General features: G+C 39.5%; 2 protein-coding genes across 8 annotated transcripts in view; one reads left to right on the forward strand and one right to left on the reverse strand.

Moving 5' to 3' along the window:
* The window catches only part of LOC125770518 (ras-related protein Rap-2a), a 117,449-nt gene that overhangs the window by 78,408 nt on the left and 16,181 nt on the right, over window positions 1–22,860 (forward strand). For 2 of the 7 annotated variants that reach the window (XM_049440219.1, XM_049440222.1), the window contains one exon: window positions 14,465–16,404. In XM_049440219.1, coding sequence (XP_049296176.1) covers window positions 16,270–16,404 — 135 coding nt within the window. In that variant the 5' untranslated portion in view covers window positions 14,465–16,269. Of the gene's footprint in view, window positions 1–10,619; window positions 10,765–10,822; window positions 11,035–11,056; window positions 11,416–11,642; window positions 11,882–14,464; window positions 16,405–22,860 lie in introns of those variants that run through there. The other 5 variants (XM_049440218.1, XM_049440223.1, XM_049440221.1 and 2 more) reach the window with 5 other exon arrangements.
* On the reverse strand, window positions 7,831–9,866 carry LOC125770457 (periodic tryptophan protein 1 homolog). The gene is made up of 7 exons (XM_049440122.1): window positions 9,657–9,866; window positions 9,532–9,593; window positions 9,316–9,470; window positions 9,070–9,234; window positions 8,706–8,988; window positions 8,034–8,641; window positions 7,831–7,973 (listed from the first exon to the last, which is right to left on the reverse strand). The coding sequence occupies exons 1-7, from the start codon at window positions 9,750–9,752 to the stop codon at window positions 7,873–7,875; spliced, it is 1,470 nt and encodes a 489-aa protein (XP_049296079.1). The 5' UTR covers window positions 9,753–9,866; the 3' UTR covers window positions 7,831–7,872.

Genomic DNA, 22,860 nt, shown 5'->3' on the forward strand with positions numbered 1-22,860 from the left:
ATCGTGAAAGTGCCTGGTGTGATTGGGTTCTGTCTTTACTACCTGGTGAAAGGACGTGTGGCACACGCACGCACGCACGCACGGGGGCTGCCAAGAACGACAAACAAGTTCAGTGCTTTGATCCGGCTGTACGATCATTACCGGTGATCAGTAACTTACAATCAATACATTTAGCGACAAGAAATATTATATTAATTTGAAGAAAAAAAAACTTTAGTTTCACTTTAACTTCCTGCTTTCTGGAACAGCACCATCGATAATACATTCGCATTAGACGCAACAAGCCACACGCAAACGCATGTTTCTGCACCATAAGATGTAGTTGCTGACCTTGCCGTAAGCAAATGCCTTTCTCTTTTGTCATAATGTTATTTTGCGGTAGTGAAATAAAATCAACAACCGACATACATGGTATTTGATGAACGACCGAACGTTCTGTTCTATTTTTTTCCATATTTTAGAAATGATATGTTAATGATGAAAATGTCTCTTTCTTAGAGGGAAGAATAGAACAGCAAGGAGATGATTTTTTGAAATAAATATGTAACGCCACTATATGTCCGTTACAATGAACAATAAACAAAAGTATTACAGTATAAACAAAATAGAACATGTACATGAAGATAATGAAAATAATTTAAAAAAAGATGCTCTTGTTTGGCAATTATATGTTTGGCAAATGATACCAATTTATAATCATAAAGAAATAAAAAAAAAACACACAAATGGCAACAAGCGACGAACAGCATACTAAAATCGCATTGAAAATCACAGTTGTTAAAAGATTCTAAAAATAATCGAAATAATATATCAAATTGTGTCTCTAAACTTTATTAACTAAAGGGCTTAGTGGGTTTTCTTAAGGCTTTATAATAAAATACAAAGGGGAAGTATGCAAGAAGGTAGTTTTCAAAATGTTTTAAGTGTTTTCGTATTTTTTTTTACAATTGACTCAAATATTGTATTAGAAGTATAGAAACGAAAACGTATAAGCATTCTGAAGTATGTAAAAATATATGCAAATACCAAAATTTAAGCTCTTAAATGCCATTTTTGGCACGCTGTGAAACAATAACGGCATTTGCGTTTCTTTAAAACAATCGGAATCCAATTTTTTAAAAATAAATATGAATATCCAAACTTCAAACTAGTGTTTAACAGACCTTCAAATCTCAAAATGTTGTAAAGATTTAGATTTTGTAAAGATTTACTCATGAAACTTTCAAGTCTTTTGCTTCATATATCGATTGTGCAACGATTTGCGACACGTTGTTGTGAGCAAAGCGCGTTGAATCATTGAAGCATGACACAAAAAACATTTTTCCCATGTTTAAAAAAATATTATGCAAATGTTCAATTGAATTACAAATTATTACAACTATTACAAATAATAATTCTATTGAATAACAAAGAGGATAATAACATATAATGCAAAATAATAATCCTCTTTATTTGAAACTGAATAAATGACTTTGTTCAGAGAGAAAAAAAACAATTGAAGTATAAATCATTTTTGTGTAGAAATAAGTTTACTTCTTAGGCTGTAATTTCGGTATTTGTTCATATTAAATGTAAAGTTTTAACCAGATATTAATAAAAGTTGAATCTTCCAGTTTTAATCGAGATAAGTTGCATTCAATGCCTAAAGTGTGATACACGATCAGAAACTAAAAAAAGTTAACTTTTTTATGTTTGTAGAGAAAAACTATATTCCTTTAAAATTATACACTTGTCAACATTGAATCATATGGTAATCGTTGATGTTTCATAAAAATTTTCTGAATCTTAAGCTTAAACCATATTTCGTTAAAAGATACTATAATTATAATCATCATTTGTGGCTAAAACACTTTTTTTCTATTTCCATTAGGACGGCCAGGTCGTATGGTTAGCTAAAAGACTTTTACTATCGAACATTTGGCTGCGAACTTCCTGAAACTTTCAGCTTTGAAAGTATGCATTTTTGCGATTTTTTCTCTAATATGTTGGCAGTATATTTCCCTTTAAATATAAATAAAGTTTTTTGATACTAAATTAGGAAACAAAATTCCAAAATTTTTTATCTTATTTTAATGCTATTTTAAGATGAACATATTTTATATTATCTGTTTATCTAATCTATATGGAAATGTAGAAAATCTTAAAACCGTACTTTATTTTTCCCACTAGTACCGTAGACAATTTCGACGTCGGATTGTTGGTCGTAAAGATTTCCTAGATAAATGAAGCACCTAACGAAGAGTTATGCAGGGGCGTTATGGTCGTAAACCATTTCCCAATTTCCCGATTTCCCTGTTATTTCACTGCTCCAAGATAAAGAGCAAATACGTCTTCAGGCCACGTATCAGTGTGTGTGTCTGTGTGTGTTTTATGTTGCCTTTTTTCTGTCTCTTCCTTTTGTTTTCTTACAGCGAACGTTACACAGCTACCCGGCTTGTATATGTCCCTTTGTGTTTACTTAAGATATCTCCGGGAACGTTTGTATAATACGATGCCCCGAAAAGCAATCAAATGGCAAATCGTAAAATCCGCTGCTTGCTGGGTTCGTTTTATTTTTTTTTTCGTTTTCAGTTTAGTATCCTTGCAAGACACAGCTGGTTTAGAGCTGGTCCATTAAAGCAAAAGGAGAAAGATGAAAATTCTTGCAAGATTTCAGGGAATCTCCTTCTCCAGGACATTTTGCTTCCCTTTCGTCCGCTGTTCCACATCACTCCTGCTCAACCCTCTTGGCTGTTGGCTGTTTCAATCAGTTATGTGCCTTGGTGAAAAAGGATCTCACTAATGCACATGCGTACAACATGTGCCGGTTGTATCGTTTTTGAACCAATTTTGAGTCCCACTTTTCCTGCCGAATGGAAAAAATACTCCTCCTTTCATATTTCACCGCACATTGAGTTCGTTTTTGTTTGGTGTGCCAAAGGAAAAGCGAGGCCATTGCAGCCATTGAAACTTGAGCGTCATTTTATCCTGCCGGTTTGGCTGTCTCTTTCACTTTCGTTGATCCTTATTTGCTCACTCTTTCTCACTAGTGCGTTCCCGCACTCACTCTCTCGGTCGCTCGCCAGATAGGCTTTCTTTCTCTTTCTCTGACTGATTGCGTCCAGAGTAGGTGGAGCCATGGTAACCATTCACAGTAAACCGAAACAGCAAGCATGAGCGCATGTAACGCAACGTGACAGGAAGTAGAGAAAGGCTGTTACATATACACTGCGTTTAGGAGTTTTTCAGTTTGTGTGGGAAAATTGAAGGCAAAAAAATGAAAACAAACCAGCCATATATAGCGGGAAATGCAAGCTCGACGCTTGCTGTATATAAGCGGCAACTTTCTAGGATTGGCTTTCTTCTGGTGGAAGGTTTCCGCACAAGACAAGGATCGCCTACGTTAACTGTGCTGAGGTTCGTATATTTCAACAATACATAAGCAATTGATTTTTGAATTTAAAATAGAAGAAATCGCAAGTAAAATGGTTGATTTCGTGTAGAAAACAAACTTTACACTTTACTTTGATAGTATGAAAAAAAAGTTTAATAATATGAAAAATATTTAATTATTTAAGCATCAAAGTTAATTTCATGCTACCCTTTTGTGAGAGATTTTTAGGTTTTTTATAAAATTACTATTATTAGCTGATGATTTCCGTTTTTGTGCTGCTGAGCATTTACACCAAAAAAGATTCCTGAAATAGAAAAAAATATTTCGTTTCAATTAAAGACACTCCCTTGTTCATAGTCGGAATATTTACCTTCTTTTTTATCGACTTCAATTCTTGAACATTTCAAAAGAGCTAGAAAATAATTTAAATAGACAAAAAAGCAAAATGTTAGCAACATGATCCGATATTCTTTCATGTGTTGCAATAAGCCTGTTACCAACATTTGTACGGTTAAACTTATTTAAATTTTATTAAATAACTTCTACAAAAGTGAACATCCTGCCACTACATTAACGTACATTAGTTCCAACTTATTGTTGTACGTCATCCCTCACAGCTATGCTCTTTCACTCGTTCTTGTATTGTTTGTTTGTTTTTAATGCTATATAAGTTCAAACATACACCGGTTCATCTCAACAATTTACTCGCCAATGCCACTCTTATCACTCTTCGCTGTGCGGCAAAACGTTTTGTTTCAACCATTTTCTCCCGTACCGGGCACCGTCGTGCTTGGGGAATCATCATCGTCTTGCATCACATCAGTGCCTGATGCACGGGGATCGAGGCACTTATCGGACAGTTTTGTCTATTTTCCATCAATGTAACTCACTGCTGCCAAAAATGTGCTCAGGCCGACCGGTCGCAAACAACGCCATTTGTTATTTATTTATTATTGCCCGATCCGGATCCCGATCCAAAATCGTCATCATCGTCATCGGTGTCATCGCCAGAAGACGCATAATCGGCATCCAAAATTCCTCCCCTGGGTTTGGCCCGCTGGTTTATGGTTCCTTTGTCCTTCGTGTTATCGTTCCGCGCGGTGGTGATCGCGATCGATGCTTCGGTAGATTTTTCCTTTGCACTTGGTCCAATAAAGGTGTCAAAAAATATCATTCCTTGCCTTCGTTTTGCCGGCGTAGTTAACTCGTAAGACATTTCCGTCGTACTCGTGGTGCTTGGAGTGCTTGTCGACGTAGAAATGTCCATTTCCGTCGTTGGTGCTGAAGTTACCATCTGCTCCGTAGTTGTAGTAGGAGTGGTGCTAGTACTAGTAGTAGTAGTAGTAGTAATAGTAGCAGTAGTGGTTGTAGTGAAAGGTTTTACCGGGTTGCCATTTTTGTCATGCAGCATCGAACCATGGCTAGCACTTTCGTTCAATCGATCCACCAAATGGCCGTAAAGGAAAAGCATCCCAACGCCAAAGCACACTCCAACACATACGATCAGTGCCAGCAAACCGACACACTTCCCGTTGACGGCTTTCGGCTTAATATCGGCCATTGTTGATCTTCGCGATCCATTCGCAAGATGGTTGACGTTTTTCGTACCGTCCACTGCACTAGCGGCACTGTCCGTGGCACGGGTTGCATTACCATTTGCTTCTATATCGTTCCGAATCGTAACCATGCTGTTGATTTAAAGCGGGTTTTTTTTGTTTTCAATTTATAAATTTAATTTCCCTTTTCTTTATCCTGTAACACTACTGCAAAACCCTAGCGCAACATACGCAAACGCACTCAAACTGCGGTACGGAACGGACACACGACACTTACTGGTGAAATTGTGATGCTTTCTGTCGGATTTACCGATCCTCTTTAAACCTATCTGCGCAGCTTCGACTCATTATCATCATCGGACCGTTTGATTGATAGTGGATGCATGGTTCTTACGATCACGCTCCATAACCCACAAACACACAAGCATTAAATATCAACCTTCGTGTGCATAGCCACCCTTGAAACAATAAAAAGTAATGGCAAAACATTTCACTTTTAGATGAACAATAGAAGAATGACATCAAGAAATAGTTCATACATATAATTATGTACGCGAGGGTTTTAGTTTTTTAAACCGTTTATTCTCGCGGAGCTCTCTCTTAAGACTAACCTACATAATTCCTTAACGCGTCGGAATTGATTCGGGCGCGTTGGTTCTGCTGACGCAGACCAGGTGCGCGTGGCCATGCCCTGGATCGGGTTGCGTTAGACGCTGACACGCCGTCTAGACGTGGCGGTGTACCGTGTCGTACCGTGGATACGTAACTATATCTGTTAATGTTTTTAAAACTAATCTGTATGCATCTTAATGTTATTTGCAATAATTCATCAGATTAGCTTAATCATTCAATATTATTTGTGTTATTTTACACATGAATAGGAAAGGAGTAAAATTAATTAAAAAAATAAAACATTTCATTGAACCTTCATGTCAATGACCATCTTCTCGGGTATGTTTTGCACTTTTAAATATTAATAACATTTAATATAATGAACTATCAGCTTGAAACTTTAGGAATACAGGCGTCCCCCGAGTTACGACTGTATTTGGGACCGAAAAAAGAGCACGAAGCAAGGCGTAAGTCGAAAATACATCGTTTATAACCATACGAAGAGAGTCAAAAGCTTTATTTAAATATTTTAGAGGAAAAAATAATAGCGAAATTGTTTTGAATAGTATATTAATTGATCTTTTCAGTATTTCCTTAAAATATTTATTGAAAATGTATAAGTTTATTCCAAACAATTTAATTTTTATATTCAGTGAAGACCATGAATTTTTAACGGGTGCCGGAGAAAATAAAAAAAACTGACAATTTGAGCAAAATAACAACTGTCAACAGTCAAGATCAAAATCGTCGTATCTCGGGTGGTTCGTAACTCGGGGGAAGCCTGTACCTAAAAAAACATGTTTTCTATCATATAAGCAAAAACCAGATATTTGCAATTTTTTAAATATACCTACTTTTAATTCAATGTTCGATTTATATCCCTTATTTCTATAACCACCTACTCGGGTAGGTAATACATTTTGTACAGAATTCCTGCTTTAATTAAATCAAAATAAGTAATTTAAGGCAATTTTATTGAACATTTAACGGCAATACAACACAGCTCAAAACGAATATATTTATACTTTTCAACGCAGTAAAGGCCAAAACCCTTACAAAATGCATGACATACCCAGGTAGGTGTTTATAGATGTGAGGGTGTATTTTTGGTCATTGAAACAAAGGATAAATAATTCTTTTGTCAATGATTACAATTAGTTTATTTGCACATTTATTCCTGTTTCTCGCTCTCGACCGCATTGTCCTTTGCTGTACCATAATTTAAGCCAAACGGTGAAAGCTTCAACCATGCCGACTGCGGAAAGCTCCACTCCCATTGAAAGCTTTCGGAGGATGGTTTTCCATCGTGTGGTGCTAATTCACTACTAGCGCGCTGAGTGTCAATCGAAGCAACCGTCGGTAATATTTCCACCATATTGCTTTCACGCGCTTTCGCATCAGTTGGAGAAAAAGTTGGTTCTAGCACTTCCACCCATCCATTTCCATCAGCACGGTTTGTTAGCTGGTTTTGGTTGATATCGTTTGTCTCGTCGTGAGTGAAGTTTAACTCGGAACGATCCTTTGCTTGCTGAAGTTTCGATTCGATCGACTGTAGTTTGTGCTCAAACCGGGTAAGAAGCTTCTCAACGTTCGCAGCATTTGTCTCATGCTTCGTCAGCAGAACGTCAGTCATACGGATCACTTCCTTCACGTCCTGGATTTTCGATCGGTTGTCCATCATTTGTATCTCGTTCCAGTGTATGAAAAGTGCCATCGCTAATGCACCTAAAACGATTGAGCTGACAGCTGTTAATGCGTAAATCGCTGGTCGGTAGCGCTTGGCCCTGGACGGTTTCACAAGATCAGTCAGCATCGCCCGTTCTAGATCGACTTTGTACTCCATGGTGAGTAAAATGCTTTAACAGCTTCGTTTGTTTACTTGCCCGGAATTACACTTCTGTAACGACTAATGCACATTCTGGATTTATCACACTATTTTATAGCAATTTTTGCACGCACTGTTATGGTTCGCTCTTATCAATCACGCCTTGAAATGTTGTAACGATTGATTGGCTAATGATGAACAAGGTTAGTCTTCACGGCGAGACGATTAGATCTACTTGTCCCTTCAATTTGAAGGCGAAGGATTGTTTATATTTTCTTTCCATAACTGTAACAAATGTGTGAAGTGTGTGATTCGTATGTAAACAATTCTATTCGAAAACACTTCCATTTAAGTAATAATATATAAGAAAGTTGAAATTAAAGTTTAATGTTTATTACACTTTACATTTTTTCATTACATTTCTCAAATTAAAGTATAAATACAATTCCAAAACAAAAACAACCTTCTGTAAGTAAACATTTATTTGCATACCCAGAACAGACACTTTATTCATCGTCAATGCTGGCATCTTCCATTTCTTCCGTCGGGGGTTCAATGTTGCCCGTCGGTTTGCTTGCACTGTATCTGGATTTGAAAACGTTGGACACTGAAACAATTACCACATTAGTAAAAATTCATAGTGAAAACATTTATACACTCTACTCACCGACATCATTGTCCAGCAAGTTAACGACGGAAAAATTGTGCGTTTTTAAATCTCCACCCATTGCCAACGTGAAGGGACTTTCGTTGCATGCATCCAGGCACTGAATAACGCCAATTTTCGGATTCTTTTTGTACACCATCCGTGCGTCCTGCGATGTGATATCCCACACCTTTAGCGTACCGTCGGCAGACGCAGTCGAAAGCATACCCTTTACCTGGGCGCTAAGCACCAATCCCGTTACTTCCTGTTCGTGCATCTCCTTCGACCACAGTGGACGTTCCTCCTGGCGGCTATCGATGTAGTGTACCTTTCCATCGTTCGTGCTGGCCACAAAGCAGTGCTGGTTGAAGTGGTCCCAGCATACGCGCTCTACCTCACCTCCAAGGTCCCACACTTTGTAACTACTGCTATCGTCGGTTGTCGAGCGGCAATCGAACACTTTAACCTTGCCATCACAACTTCCAGCCAGCAGCATTTCGGCACGCTTCGGGTGAAACGCTAATGTTTGCACCTTTTCCTCGAAATCACGAATTGTGGTGTGCGGTGTGGCTTCCTCCAGATCCCATAAGATAACGGTTTGATCCACTGATCCGCTTGCTAAAATATGCCTGGAAAATAAAATTTCCTCATTATCCCATTCCATACGTTTTGCAGAGAATTATATTAACTTACTGTAAATGGTTGTTCCATGAAATATCCAACACGGCATCGGTGTGGCCCAACTTTGGAAGGTTCTTCTTTCGACTACCCTTCGAACCTAGTTTGCACACCGGTTCGAGCGAATCCTGAATATCCAAATCCCACACCGTAATGATAGGTTCCATGCATCCGATCGCACACATATTGCCCGGTTTATCGCTCCCCGGGTCAAAGCTTAACCATTCAATGCACAGCGGAGGACTCGGAAGCAAAAAGTCATGATGAACGTACATACTGCCTTCCTCCTCGTTAAAAACTAAATCAAAGACAGGGCAATCAGAGTCATTAAATATTTGTTCCGGATTCAGGTGAATGTTTGCCAAAACCAAACACGTACTGTATACTTCCATCGACGCACTGTCATTCTGCACGTGTCCGACAAGAATCAGATTGTCCGTTGGTTTAATGATTTCATCTTCTGCATCGGAATCTTCATCGTCCTGGATGTTTTCCTCCGGATCAATGACAGCCACCGTACTTAAATGCAACCCGGTCGTTCCGACTGAAATTATGATACGCATGGATGGGGTAAAATAAGCACCATTCAAGTCAAACATAAAAAAACCCCTCTATATTTACTCACTTTCTTGCTCATAACCATCGAAGTTGTATTCATCCGCAACTTCATTTGTGCCATCTGGATTAGTAGCGGCCAATCTGCTTGCCTGTTCAGATAATCCCCTCTGACTGTCTTCGTTTTCTTCGTCATCGGTTGAGTCCATTTCATCAACTCCATCCCTGTAAGCATACGGTATGCTTATGAAAACCTTCTTCTATTATGTTTCATATTTCCACTTACTCTACGAGTTCTTCTCTGGTCTCGTTGATGATTCTAGCGAGCTCTGCTGGTGTTAATGTAACCTGTTGTGAAGGATAACATTGAAACAAGGGAATGTATCACGATTTGTTAGCCTGCACACATACCTTGTCCGGATTAGCTTTAGCGACGCCACGTTTCACAAAAATCAAGCTGGGCACAAAGTTAACGTTCGGAACCTCATCTTCTTGGTCGGATTCCATTTCGGCGAAGTAACTATGATACTATTTAACTGGACTGCAGCGTATGCACCTTTCGCCGACAACACGTGCTTCCACGCGAATTGTTTATTTATCTTTCCGCTGACAGTACGCGCATCAACATTGGTCGTCAACTGGCTTGACGTTCTTTGACCGGCGATATTTAAATTTTATGTGCTTCAAGATTATGATAAAATGAACAATCATATCATTTATATGGAACGCCCTAGTTGCATTAAACTTCAAATAATGCATTGAAATTCTCTATTTCACATCGAATTACGTGAAATTAATTTGTTTAGAAATACATCCAACTTTGTAAACAATCATTAACTGTCAAAGCTGACTTGCATACCAAGATTGTTACAATGCAAAGCTCGCTGATGTGACACAAGTTTCGTTAAATTATTGCAGTTTTTATTTCTTTTGGTTTACAAATGCGTACACAATCAGATATAATTAAATTTTTTGTTTTCATGACATAGAAATCATTATTAATTTTAAACTGTTTGGAAAAAAACGAAAATACAAGATTTGAGACGCATTTTCTACGCACTGCATCTGTAAAAAAACACAAAAACATAGGTAACCAATTGTCAAACTGCACTCGATCGTCATCCAACAGGTCAACTTTGATAACGTTTGCTTATTTTACTAGTGTAGTTACGAATTATCTATTCGTTTTCAATTCTTAATTTATTAAGACTGAACACATTTCCAAATCTTTGCGGCATTCGGTGCAGGCATGTAGCAGTTTGTATTTTCCACCAACGAACGCGGAAATCAACGTTTCAAAAGAAAGCTCCATAGTTTGACAGATAGGCGAGCTTTTGCTGTGCAGCGAAACATAACCGCACAGTATGGGAACGGGACCGTAGAAGATGTTTTTGTTGTGTTCGAAATTTCGTTGAGGGAGGTGTCTGTGTTGCTCGCGCTCCTGCCGTAGAGTGATTTTTCTGCCTAGCTAGTGGTTTCCATTTCATAGATGCACCCTCTAACGGGGAAATTGCGATAAGTAAGTGCAGTTTAAAGGAAGCATCTTATTTATTAAGAATTTCTGATTACGAATGTGCATTGTTCTTCTCGAATCGGTGTGTCTGGAATTGCATTCTTTGTCATCGTCACAAAACCTGGTGCGGGTTATTTGTTCCGTTTTTTTTTCTTCCTGTATCTACATGTTCCTGCATGATGGATGTAGGTTGGATGCGTCTTGCGATGTGATTTAAATTTGTGCAAGAAAAATGGTTCAGTGTATCGGTCTCGGGTCTTAATTGGCTTCATTCCGGTAATTTAGCGAAGTTTGTTACAGTCCGTTTAATTTAATTCTGTGTAATTGGCTTTTCCTAAACAGAAAATGCTTTTCACTGTTGGGTGTGCAACTGCAGCTGTATTTGTGCTTGTTTGGCATTGTTTTTCACATGGTTGAGAGGCAAATTCTAGCAGTAGGCAATGTGTATGGTTGTCCAGTAGCAGGCCACCGTGTAAAATTAGTTGCTGTAGAAGAAAACACACAATCATCAGCCGCTCCCTGTCGCTGGAAGAACGATGTGTTTTAAAAATTACAGTGCATCAGAAATAGTTCGCAGTAACGCGCGTACAATTAATCGCAAAGCAAAAGCGAAGAAAGTAATGCTGAATTTGGCCGTTCAATGACACGCGTAATGATGTAAAAATCCAGCTTTTGTTCCATTTCCATCGATGTGAAAAAGTGGTGGATTGCAACGAGCGTATGCGGTAGTGTGCGTGAACATGAAAACTGCGAGTGTGCGTGCATATATGGGTGTGAGAGATCGAAGAAGGCGTGTGAGAAATTCACCAAAAGGAAACCATACTGAATGCAGCCGAAGTAACGATAAGAACGAGGTTTCGTACTTAAGGACAAATGTATAACCTTCGACGGTTGTGTGTGGACAAGCCACATTCGTCTTGCCGATCGGTAACCAGCATCTTGCGGCGGGTTGCCTAGATCTTTGCACCTACAGATGTCGTTCTTTGTTTAACGGAAACGCCGCAACGGGCCCCAGAGTGTAGTTTCGTTTCGCCAGTAGTATTGTGTGTTACATTGCTGTGCGCGCGCGCGCCTGTGTGTATGTGTGTGTGCATTTGTGCGCGAATCCCGTTGTGTGCGAGAGGTTTGTGATTGCGGCTGGAGGAAGATCGTGTGTTGTGTCGATTTGTTGCTTTTGTTGCTTAACTGGAATGAATCCCTTCGTGAGATATTCTTTTTCCACTATGGTTAAACGATTCTCTCGGAGTAGATGTCATTTGTTATTGGAGAATAATAATGCCAGCTTGTTGAATATTTGAAGTTTATGGAGATGCGTTATGTACGTAAGATGTTCGTTCTACCTGGAAAAGAAATAATTATCAAACACAACCTTGATCACTGCCTTCGGACATGGGCAAGCAATCCACAATCGCGCTTACATTGTAAAAGTGTGCGAGTGGGATTTTTTTCTTCTTCCCTTCATTACTGTGTGACTCACAAGACGGGGCAACAGTGGTGCGTGTTGGTGTGCGTTTTTGTGCCGCACTATGGAGAAGTCTGGAACGAACGGAAGTCATTAATTGTGATTGATTTGGAATTTGATGATTTTGCATCCGATGGTAGACATTTTGTTATTCAAAACTCCCAAATTGTGTTTTTATGTGCGTACTGGAATATAATTTTAGCACTTTAAACGGTTGCATTATGCAGTTGCTAAATATTTGTTTCAGATGTTTGTTTTCCTTGGGAAATGAACAAAATAATCACAAAACGGTCGATCTTTTTTAAACCACCCTAAATAGTGAACGACGAAGCTCTATTTCAGGAACAACGAATATGTTACAAAAAAAAAACTCCGCTAAAAGCAATGAAATTTCCATTATGACCGCTGAAATTCCACCAATCGCCAACAGTGTTAGTGCTACACGTAAAGTGTAAACCCCCGCGCCGTAACAGTGTGTGTGTAACAGCTCATCGTCCCAAAAGGGAATTGCACACAGTCTGTACCGGGTTTGATTCATACTGAGACTGGGGAAAAAACATTGTTGCGCTGTCTCTCGGTGGTTTATTGGGACCAATTTAGGGGATGGTTTTTTTTTTTGTTGGGAAATAGTGATGAAAAATATCTAGCGTAGGTGTACGCACGGTTTATTATCAAATTTTGCCTGAAGAAAAACATGTTTTTCAGTTATGTTTGAATTTACAAAACGTTGTTTGAAACAAATTACCGAAAAAAAACATGTCTTTGTCCGTTCGTATGAACAAAAGTTATTAAAATGGATAAACGAATGTATTCATTATGTAATGTAATTTAACTGCCATTCGGTGTAGTTCTAAAACAAAAAAAAAATGTAAAAATCTTGCATTTTCAATACGTTCTTGTCTTACATTGCCATTTTAGCGTTCATTCAGCTGGTCCTGGCTCGAAAGCTTGCAGACTGGCAATATTTATTTCCCTAAAAATTGCGCTTGGATTTCAACACCTGCGCGAGGTAATTTCCAGTGGTAGTGTGGCCGAAAGCTGGGTGGAAAATCATGGAAAAGAAACTTCACCAATGGGGTCCAAACTTTCCCAGTGTTCCGAGCCCCGCGGTAAGAAAAGCGTCTTAGCGCGAAGAGAAAATCTGTTACGAAGTGTGGTGAAAGAGGAATTGGATTTTTCATGAAATTGGCGTACACCGTCGCGTGATCGTTTTTTAAGCAAACCCCCTGACGTCATCGATGAGAGGGCTTTTTGAAGGGGAAGCCAGAGAAAATGCAAAAGAAGTAAAAACCGAAACAACGATACGAGTGAAGCCTCCTATGATGCACTGATGGATGGTTGGTGAAGTGTTTTTCGGGCCGCGAGCGTCTATAGGGAAGGAAAGATAAAACCAATATCCAAAGGAACGACAACGACAATAGGTAATGAAATTTGAAGCCATGGACCTCCGGAGAGAAAAAGCGAACCGGGCTGTTCGAATGTTCGAAGCCCTCCGGATTTGGATGTACTTGGAGATGTCATTGGCATGACATGGTTGCCCTAAAATTACAGAAAAAATTTTTTACTGTCTGTATTAATCTGAAAAAAGGCTGTTAACCTCTTCTTCCAAGGGAGACAAGACACAGAAGTAAGATTTTTTTCCACTTCCCGCCCTGTCACTAAGATTGCAACGTCGTCCGATATAAGTCCCGATACGCAGTGATTAAACGATCGTCGCCTGTGTGCGCTGTCCTCACAACCGACGATTGCCGACAAACACGTTCCAGGAAGAAATCCTCCTATAGATTACGGCCACAGCACCGTTCACAATCACAGCTTGGACGACGGCATCACATGTTTTGCGAAATGCGGGCGCGCGTTATCAGTGCCGGGGCAAGATGCGCTCGCCCGGTTTTAATTCCTGGTTGTTTTTCTTCGGGTGCTAAGGGGTCCGCGTTGAGCGACGTTGAAATGATAAAGGAATCGGATGGAAGCACTTGGCGCAATGTAAAGGAATGTAACGTTTTGGGCTGACAAGCCCCGGGACAAAAGTGCTCAATGAATGTCTGCGTAAAGGAAGAGCGAATCAGACTACAAAGCACCATTATGTACTAACCATATCCGTCGCAATGAGTTTATTAGCGTTTATATGCGTTGAAAGTTGATTGACTACTGATTCTGGTCCGATACGAGACACGGCCGGGATCCGGTGTTATGTCTAGAATATTATTTTAATACATACCTTCTTTTACTTATTTGTTGCAGGTGCGGCAGTTTGTTTGCTGCGAACGGCAAATGTGCTTAGTTTCAATCCCCAATCGGGACGGACGATATTCCTAAGCGCTCATATGGAGAAGAGGCGGAAATTATGCTTCCCATCCCTCGCCCGTACATCATAGACCAAGTGTGTGTGTGTGCGTGTTTTGTGTGTGATTTCCATGTGGAACGAAGGCGGCGCATGTATGGAATATGAATAGGATAATTAGAATGCAGTTGACCGGACCAGTCAGCGAGGAAAGCAGCGTCACAAACAAACGAACCCAGCAGCAGCAACAGCAGCAACAGTGTTTTGAGTGGCACGCAACAAACATAAACAATCGGTTTGTCGGTCTGATCTTTCCAGTTGCAGCTTGTTGTGAAGCATTGCACCGGCTACAGTACTACAGCCTTGGCAGGATTATGATGCACTAGAGAAGAAGCAGTAAGTCTAGAGAAGAACACAAAAAAAGGGAAGGAACCTCAACACATTTCGCAAACAAACACAGGCCTATTGTTGTTGTTGTCTTGCGCCTCAACGTATCTAACTCCTCGTCTGGCCACAATCCTGATGCCACATTGCTCAAACGACTACAGTGCTCAAGCTACAACCTAGCATCCAAGCGAAGAAAAAAGTAATAGTTTTTATCTCGGAAAACAAAAAATAGTCTAGCATCTTTTGATGGACGAATTCGGTAGGGTGGTGAGGTTACAACTGAAGCAATATCATCATAAAAGCAACTAACGAGCTGATCAATTGTCAATTTGTAAGGATGTTTCTGTTCTAGACTTCTTCGCTTCCCAGACCGCATATAGCAGAAAGTGATCATCAAGTTAAACTGATGGTTTACAACACGATTAGTGCATAGGAAGGAAAAGGCCATCTCAGCATAGCAAGTGCACACAATTGCGGCGTAGATCGTCTTATCAGTAAAGCAATACGAAAAAGAAAGAAGTTTCCTTAGTAGAAGAGGCTTCAACTTCACACACAGTTGTACGCTAGCATCATTTTCCGTTATCAAGTGTTAACAATATTCGATATTGCTTGAATGATGATGTGTCGTTTGATCTTCGGTGGTTGATTTAGCGCACAAAATTAACACACCCTTGTCGATCGACCGCAAAACCGATCACACACAGTTAAATACATTCCGTGCTCCGTGGAGTTTTTGATGTTTGTAGTGTGTGTGTGTTTTCCCCGATAGTGTTTTCCTGCCTCATTACCAACATCTGTGGCATTTTTAATGTGTATATGGTTGATTGTGAGGTGTAAATGTTAGCTTACGAAAATCTGTTTTGATTGTACTGTTGACCGTTCGGGTGTGTGATGAAGAAAAGCATATCCTAATTACGAAAAATGCTCGTATTGCCTTCCGGTAGTCAAATGTAACCGGTTACAAAAAAGGCCTTTCGCCCGGGTATATTGTGTACCCCCCAGTGTTTTTGTTTGCGTGACGGTGTTAGTAATTTGTCAATGCCATAAAATTATGGTTAAGAATGATAAGTGACCGGTGAAGTGCAACAGCGTCCTTGTTCCAGCTATACGTCAACAAAGATCCTGTTTTCGTTCCAGTTAGTAAAAGTGCTACACGGGTTATTTGTTGACTGTCAACATTTGCCAATAATTTCCGTTTGAATGTTGCTCACAATTTCCCAAAACAAGTGAGTTTTCCAAAGCAAGTGAGTGTTTCCCATTCGGAAGATCGTTTCAATCGGCCACAGTGAAGTGAAGTGTGTACTACCACCATCAACTGTGTTAGCGGATAATATTTACAGTACATCAACGGGCTGGAAGATAATTCACACGGTTAAAAATGCGTGAATTCAAAGTGGTCGTCCTGGGGTCCGGCGGAGTGGGAAAGTCAGCCCTAACGGTGCAGTTCGTTTCGGGCTGCTTCATAGAAAAATACGATCCAACCATCGAGGATTTTTATCGAAAAGAGATTGAGGTAAGCTTCTAACTAATTAAATGAAAATATTGTTTATGAAATTAAATGTTTTTAGGTAACAATTTATAGTATGATTAGGAAAAACATTTTGGATAGCACGTGACTCTCAGGACTTTCTCAAGAATTCATGTTTTCTATAAACAAAGACACTATCAATAAATACTATAAACTGAACTTGACTTGAGTTGTATGCAAATTATAGCAAGTGTATTTGAAATGATCTTCAAAGACTTCAACTGAGGATTTGTTGTCGTTATACAATTTTTTGTTTCGTTTACAATTCTAAAATCTTCTGACTTGACACTCCCAGTATCAAACACGATAGCTTTCCTGTACAATGCACCGCCCGTGGAACATACACACATGTAAGAGCGTTTACCACCAAATGCACCAGTGTGGCAAAGACACGGAATTTCGTCGGGATAGTTTTATAAATAAAACTAACGCTTCGCAATGCCGCACCGGACGCACAAATGTGTTCTTTTTTAGAATCTTAACAAACCAACATGGGGAAAGGAAAAAGAATTTACAAAAAAAACCCTCACCGAAAGTGGAAGTTGTATTGTACATCACGAAATAGTGTGTTGTTATTACTCAATAAAATCCCCAAAAGCTACGATGCATTTTAAAGGAACTTGCTTCAGTAGCTAAACAGTAGATCTTGTGCCTTAGAATTCGTAAGAGTTGAATAGAGGAACGCATTGTATAATAAAACCTTTAATTGTTTAAGTTCAAGCCCGCGAAATCAAGTCTGGAGCATTAAGAACTTAACGAATTTTAAAAGAATAAAACAATGTAAAGTGAAGTTGTAATTGGTACTTCAAAAAATTTCAACAGACTGCGCCTCAACAATTTGATGTACTACACAACAGTTTTTACGTCAATATTCACCTGCCTTTTTGTCGGTGGATGTGACGAGACATGTTCGTCAGCAGCAGTTTTGAGCTCACACGCATTTCAACAGCATACGTACGAGAATGGTCGGAACTCACTTATTCCATGCTTTGCTGCAAAGAACCTAGAATGTCAGGAGGCTATCGTTACCGTTGTTTTTGCTTCGCCCGGTGGCTAAGGTGAATTATGGTGGTGGTCTTCATGGAACAGCAACTCGACTATTGCTTGGCACATCCTCGGCGTGCGTTGTACACCACGGAGGCAAAGACCTCTGCAAGCCGGAGGACCGCTTGGCAGCAGACCGGAATGGAGGAATGAAGCACGAGGCGACGAGAACCGTTGTCTGAGGAAATCTACTCATTAAGATTCTTATCGCTCTCGTAATTCCTCATAAACACATTTACGATTGTGCTGTGTGCTAAAGTTCGATTATTGTCCCGCGTTCTAGTGCCGTAAGCTAGTCGCGAATAGTAAGTAGTAAATAAGCGTACAACACATACTCTATCGCAACCGCAGGCCTAAAAAGTGAGATTTGTAAGAAGAGTGAGAGCAACTGGGTATTATCAGAACAAAGATTTTGTTGTTTTTTTCTCATTTCGATGGAAAATATGCAATAACCGTAGAATCGTTTGTAATATGAGCTGTAAATGTTGCGCCATACCCGTGTGCACCCGATAGCGTGTTGATTAATTTACATGAAGCTTGAGGCTCAACGGAGATATGGAGGGCCGCCATACTGTCGACTGATGGAAGAACACACATACCGCGCATCCTCATTAAAATTCTGGCCTCTCGCCAATTTGTGGAACCTTTAGCGAAGCATATAGCGCATACTGTAGGGGGTGGTAGGGGGGCAAAAAAGGTGAAGTAAATCGCGGTTAAAATCAACGCCATATCCATCACGAGTTGTTGGTGGTGCCTTTCACCATTTTTGGGATAGTAATGTGGCAAGGTTTGTTGTAGCTTGTAGTTGTGTGGCGTATGATGGTTGGCACGTCTATCATCCTTCTAGTAAGGCACGGGTTTACCGGTTGTATGTATGATAGAGGGATCAGAGTGTATCGAACTCTCGCATAGGTTTCCTAGTTCCGAGTCACACCATTCCATCGAAAATCCCTCTGCGGCCATTAACGATGTTTGCGGTACAGTGGTGGTTATTAGAATAAGGTTATCTCTTACCAGAGTATTGTAGCTACTTATATAAATTCACATGAGAGTTTTAACTCGTAAAATACGGCCCAAAAAACAGTGACAGCTTTTTCAGGTTGTGATAGATTTTGATCCTTCTGGAACCTTGATATGTCTGTAAACTTTGAATCCTTCCATTAGCGAGTTTCTTACGAATATCAATATTACGAAAATGTCTCTTTTTATAAGTAAAATTGTGTTAATAGTTGTTGGGCTCTGGTAAATATTGGGTCGAAAGCCTACATATTGAATAAACTTTGACCTGATATGAAATTTACAGAAGCTGCTTAGACCCCATTGCTAAACCTAAGGAAACCTACCTAACAACATCGAAGAACTTCTAACGAAATTTGGTAAAAGTACAATCTGCTGAGGACCTTCCGAAGTTCCGTTTGCCAATGGGAAAAGTTTTTCAAGTAGAAAATAAAACAAATTCTACATCAACCAAAGTAATTCTAAAGGTGTTGGAAGTATGGGATGTTGTCTCCTCACATGTTAGCAAACATTTCCCTGAAGTTCCAACGTCTCAACTTGATGATGATGATGATGATGTGTATGGAACAAATGATGATTTCCGATCAAGGAAAAAGAATAAATTAAAAGTTCATTTCTTCAAATTTTTTTCATTTTATCAGGTTTATTGTAAGAATTGATATCAGGAATTGTACAAAAAAGAATCTCCTGCAGAACGAGCTTTTTTGGTATAACGACTAAAACAGTGGAACAGAATAAAACGGTTATAAGAAGAGGGTTGACTTTAATTATACAAGGTTAGATATCATATTAGACCTGATATCTTTGACCACCACTGTGCGTATAAATGCTACGTTCCATGGGCGAACTTTCCTTGCGAAATATTTCCCGTGCTTTTTCAACTATTTCTATCGAATGTTCAGAATGGTTGCTTCCGGCCCTGGAAGAGGGCGACACATACATTCTTCAGGGAAAACATGTACACAACCTAAGCGATATTTGACAGCGAATCAAGTGCTAAAACTCGTTGTACAGTGAGCTATTCCTTGCCTTCGACTGGGAATTTTCTGTTTGTTTTGTAGGTCTGTTCGATAATTGGCCTCATTAAGCTCTGGCGTTGCGATGACTAGACTATAACACGATCCAGTTATTTTGGGTCGTGTGTTCCGAGGAAAGGGAAATTTAGGGGGGTATGTATGCCCATGGGAAGTGACGCGTCACCATGGTCGTTATGGAGAGACGATGATAGTGACGACGACGACCAGAGAGAGAGACGAAGAAGGGAGCGAACGATTCGTATGAATGAGCAACTTCTTCAAGTATCACATTGCTGACAAAACATTTGCGCTCGGTAACTTCCTTATCTTTTGTGGTTTGTAGAATATTTTCCATGCCGCTTTTCAGAACCCATGTACCTTTTTTTTGTTTTCCAAATCCTCTCCTCCGCCGGTGTTCAGATATTATCTCAGTGTCACATTTTTCTGCAGATGGCTTTCCTTCTGCATCTGATTGTTGGTTGGAGGTCTTCAGGTGTACGGTATTGTAATGTTGCGAAGCAGACAACATTAATTGCAACGTGCGAAAATCATCAAGAGACTGCGTCGTGCGCTTCACATTTCCAGAGGCCGCACATGAAACAGGGTCGCCCAAACGCGCGCTCAGTATCAAACAATGAGCCCCCACGCATAGACCAAATCACCAACACCTGCGTTGGCGCCTTCGCTGTATGTGGGTAGCGTGTCAGTAGGCATAGCATTCCAATTGACCAAACCACTGTTTTGCACCTTACCAGTTTTTAGCGCTAAGAGCTTGGAGCTGCTTTTGAACACCACGAAGGAAACGAATATAGTGGATCGCGGATAGGAGAAGGTTTTTAGTGTTGTTATTGTGCAAAGTAGAAGGAATAGGGAGGGAGAGAGAGAGGGAGAGAAGGAAAGAGTGCTTCAGCGAAAACTCCAGGGAAAAACTGGCTCCAAAGTGTAACGTGTTTTTTCAACGTAACGGATTTTCATTGCATGAAAGACGAAGAAAATTATGCTCAACCGGAAAAAAAGTGCGCCAACAGGTACGGATAAGGGGGTGGCGTATGTAAAAGGAGCATGTTATTTTACCCCTGCCAGTGAGGATGGGTGCCAGAGAATGATTTGAATGGCCATGATGTGGTGTTCCCTTGATGGAGCAGCAGCAGCAGCAGCAAGACTCCTCAACAGTACATGTGTTACGCCGCGTACGGGAAAGACTAAAGTAATGTGTAACGTTAGCTGTTTATTCCTGCTGTCATACAAGTGTTTTGGATTTTTGTTGTGTCTCTACAAAGACATGCAGTTTGCAAGTGCAATACCGTTGCACTACGTACGTTACTAACCCGATGCTGTAACTAATACAGTTTGCTATTATTTAATGCACCTTTTGTGCCAGAGTTGTGTAAAATAGAGTTTGATACAACTTCTACTACTTTTCAATACGCTTATTTCTATCTCTTGGTGAATCCTCGCAGAAGGAGAGGTCTAGAATACTAATTTTAGAAAGCATAAATTTAGTTTTTTTATAGCACTACAACCTCAAGTGGATCCTTATGGTTTGCCATTTTTAGTTTATAGCAGGAGTGTAGGAGAATCACTCCTACGGCGGGAATATCCGGATGGGATTTGATCCCCGGTCTTTACGCTTGAGATCAGCGTCCTTACCATCGTTACCACCAGGTCGACCAAACAATCGAACAAATTCTGGCCATAAATTAGTAAATTCCTTTTGAAACAAACATTCATAAAAAGGGTTTGTTAACGTTTCTAAAATAATTGGAAACATGGCCGATCCGTGGCTAGACTTGTTGGGTAAAAATGCTTTGTTTTAACATTTGTCGAGCAGCTGATCGAAGCTTTTATTAGGGTCATTATTACTATAACTTTTTTTACTATTTTTTTTCATATACAGGCAAATTTGGCTTACCTGTATGTATGAAAAATTAGCAGCAAATAAGCCCTACGTCATGAAATAATAAACACAACGTCAAAACGCATACAGGAAAACTAGTATAAGGTGTCATAGACCCCAGTATATATATTTTTTTGTTTTGATTTGACACATATTTTTTTCAATGGACTATTGGGCCTTGAAGTGTGAATTTTCTGTCAACTTTTATTCGCATATGGTCGCGAGCGCAAATGAAAGTGATTGATGGAAACCATTGTTTAGGGTTTTCCGGGTGTGAAAATGGTAGTTGTATAATATACAATTAGACTAATTTTATTTCTTGAGGGACGTTGCCACAAGACGAAAATCACTTTAAGCAATCTATTTACTTGCAACTGTAAACATCATCTTTGTTTAATAATAACTTTGAGTACTACTTCCTTTCGAGGTTTAAATAGTTCAAAAAATAAAAAGAAAACCCTATTTTAATTGCTACAAACATTTTGCACAACATGTAGGACAACATTGGGACAATATTTGCTGACCTACAAAAGTAATCAAATCATTGGATGCGGTACTTCACACCCCAAAACATGGAAAATATTTAGGAAAATGTTATACGTGGTAAAATATGAACCGTTCACTAACGAGCAGCGAAACTTAGATGATAGTGCACGGTCCCTGAAACTGGATAAACGAAACGTCATATACGGCTGGTGGCCGGAGTGAAAAAGGCTTTACAATCAAGCGAAACCGTGAAAAAACAAGCGCAACCGTACACACGCCAACAGTTTTTTTTTTTGTACAATACAGCTATTTCGTAGAGACGATATCGGTTGCACGTGGTGTTTTGCAAAAAAAAAAACAACACACAACATAAAATGCTGTGCCACTCAAGTACAAGCCACTTGAGACGAGCTATTGGACCGAAGAACAAATTCAATGCAACTTTGAGTGTTGCACAGTTAGCCGTTTTTATGGTTGGCGTTATTTTTAAGCTCAGCATGGATAGCGTACCCTTCATGTGGGGTGTACAAAGTGTGTACTGTACTGAACTAATGCAGATTTTTGCTAAACATGCAATAGAACTATCAAACGAATTGATTGCTTAATTTGGGATTGACTTTTTGTTTGTTCTTAATCAGCCATTTTATACTGATCTGTTTGTCTGAGGAGCTTCTCACTTACCCAATATGCAGGGTTTACTTGCTCATCTTTAACTTCGAAGAGAATTTTTCTAATCCGTAAAGAATTATTTTAATAACTAAGGAAAGGAAGTGATAATAAATTGTCGAAATAATCCTTTACCAAAATGAAATATTCTATCGAAAGTTAAAAAGGAGCCGGTGAACCCTGTAAAATTGATAGAAAAATCATCAACAAACTTCCTCTTTTTGTGTGTTGTAATTACCAGTTAATCAAAGATCTGCCTTCTTTCAAAGGCAAAGACGGCTACGTGGAGGAGGTACGTTGAAATCACTTATTAAA

This window comes from Anopheles funestus, chromosome 3RL (assembly GCF_943734845.2).
Source record: "Anopheles funestus chromosome 3RL, idAnoFuneDA-416_04, whole genome shotgun sequence".
Taxonomy (NCBI): domain Eukaryota; kingdom Metazoa; phylum Arthropoda; class Insecta; order Diptera; family Culicidae; genus Anopheles; species Anopheles funestus.

What these genes read in the sequence shown, in the direction of transcription:
- LOC125770457 (XM_049440122.1), bottom strand. Translation starts at nt 9,752, where the DNA reads ATGGAATCCGACCAAGAAGATGAGGTTCCGAACGTTAACTTTGTGCCC. An exon ending in CTAAAGCTAATCCGGACAAG is followed by an intron (nt 9,594 to 9,656) that starts GTATGTGTGCAG and finishes CCTTCACAACAG; the next exon opens with GTTACATTAACACCAGCAGA. An exon ending in CTTGCTGGACAATGATGTCG is followed by an intron (nt 7,974 to 8,033) that starts GTGAGTAGAGTG and finishes TAATTGTTTCAG; the next exon opens with TGTCCAACGTTTTCAAATCC.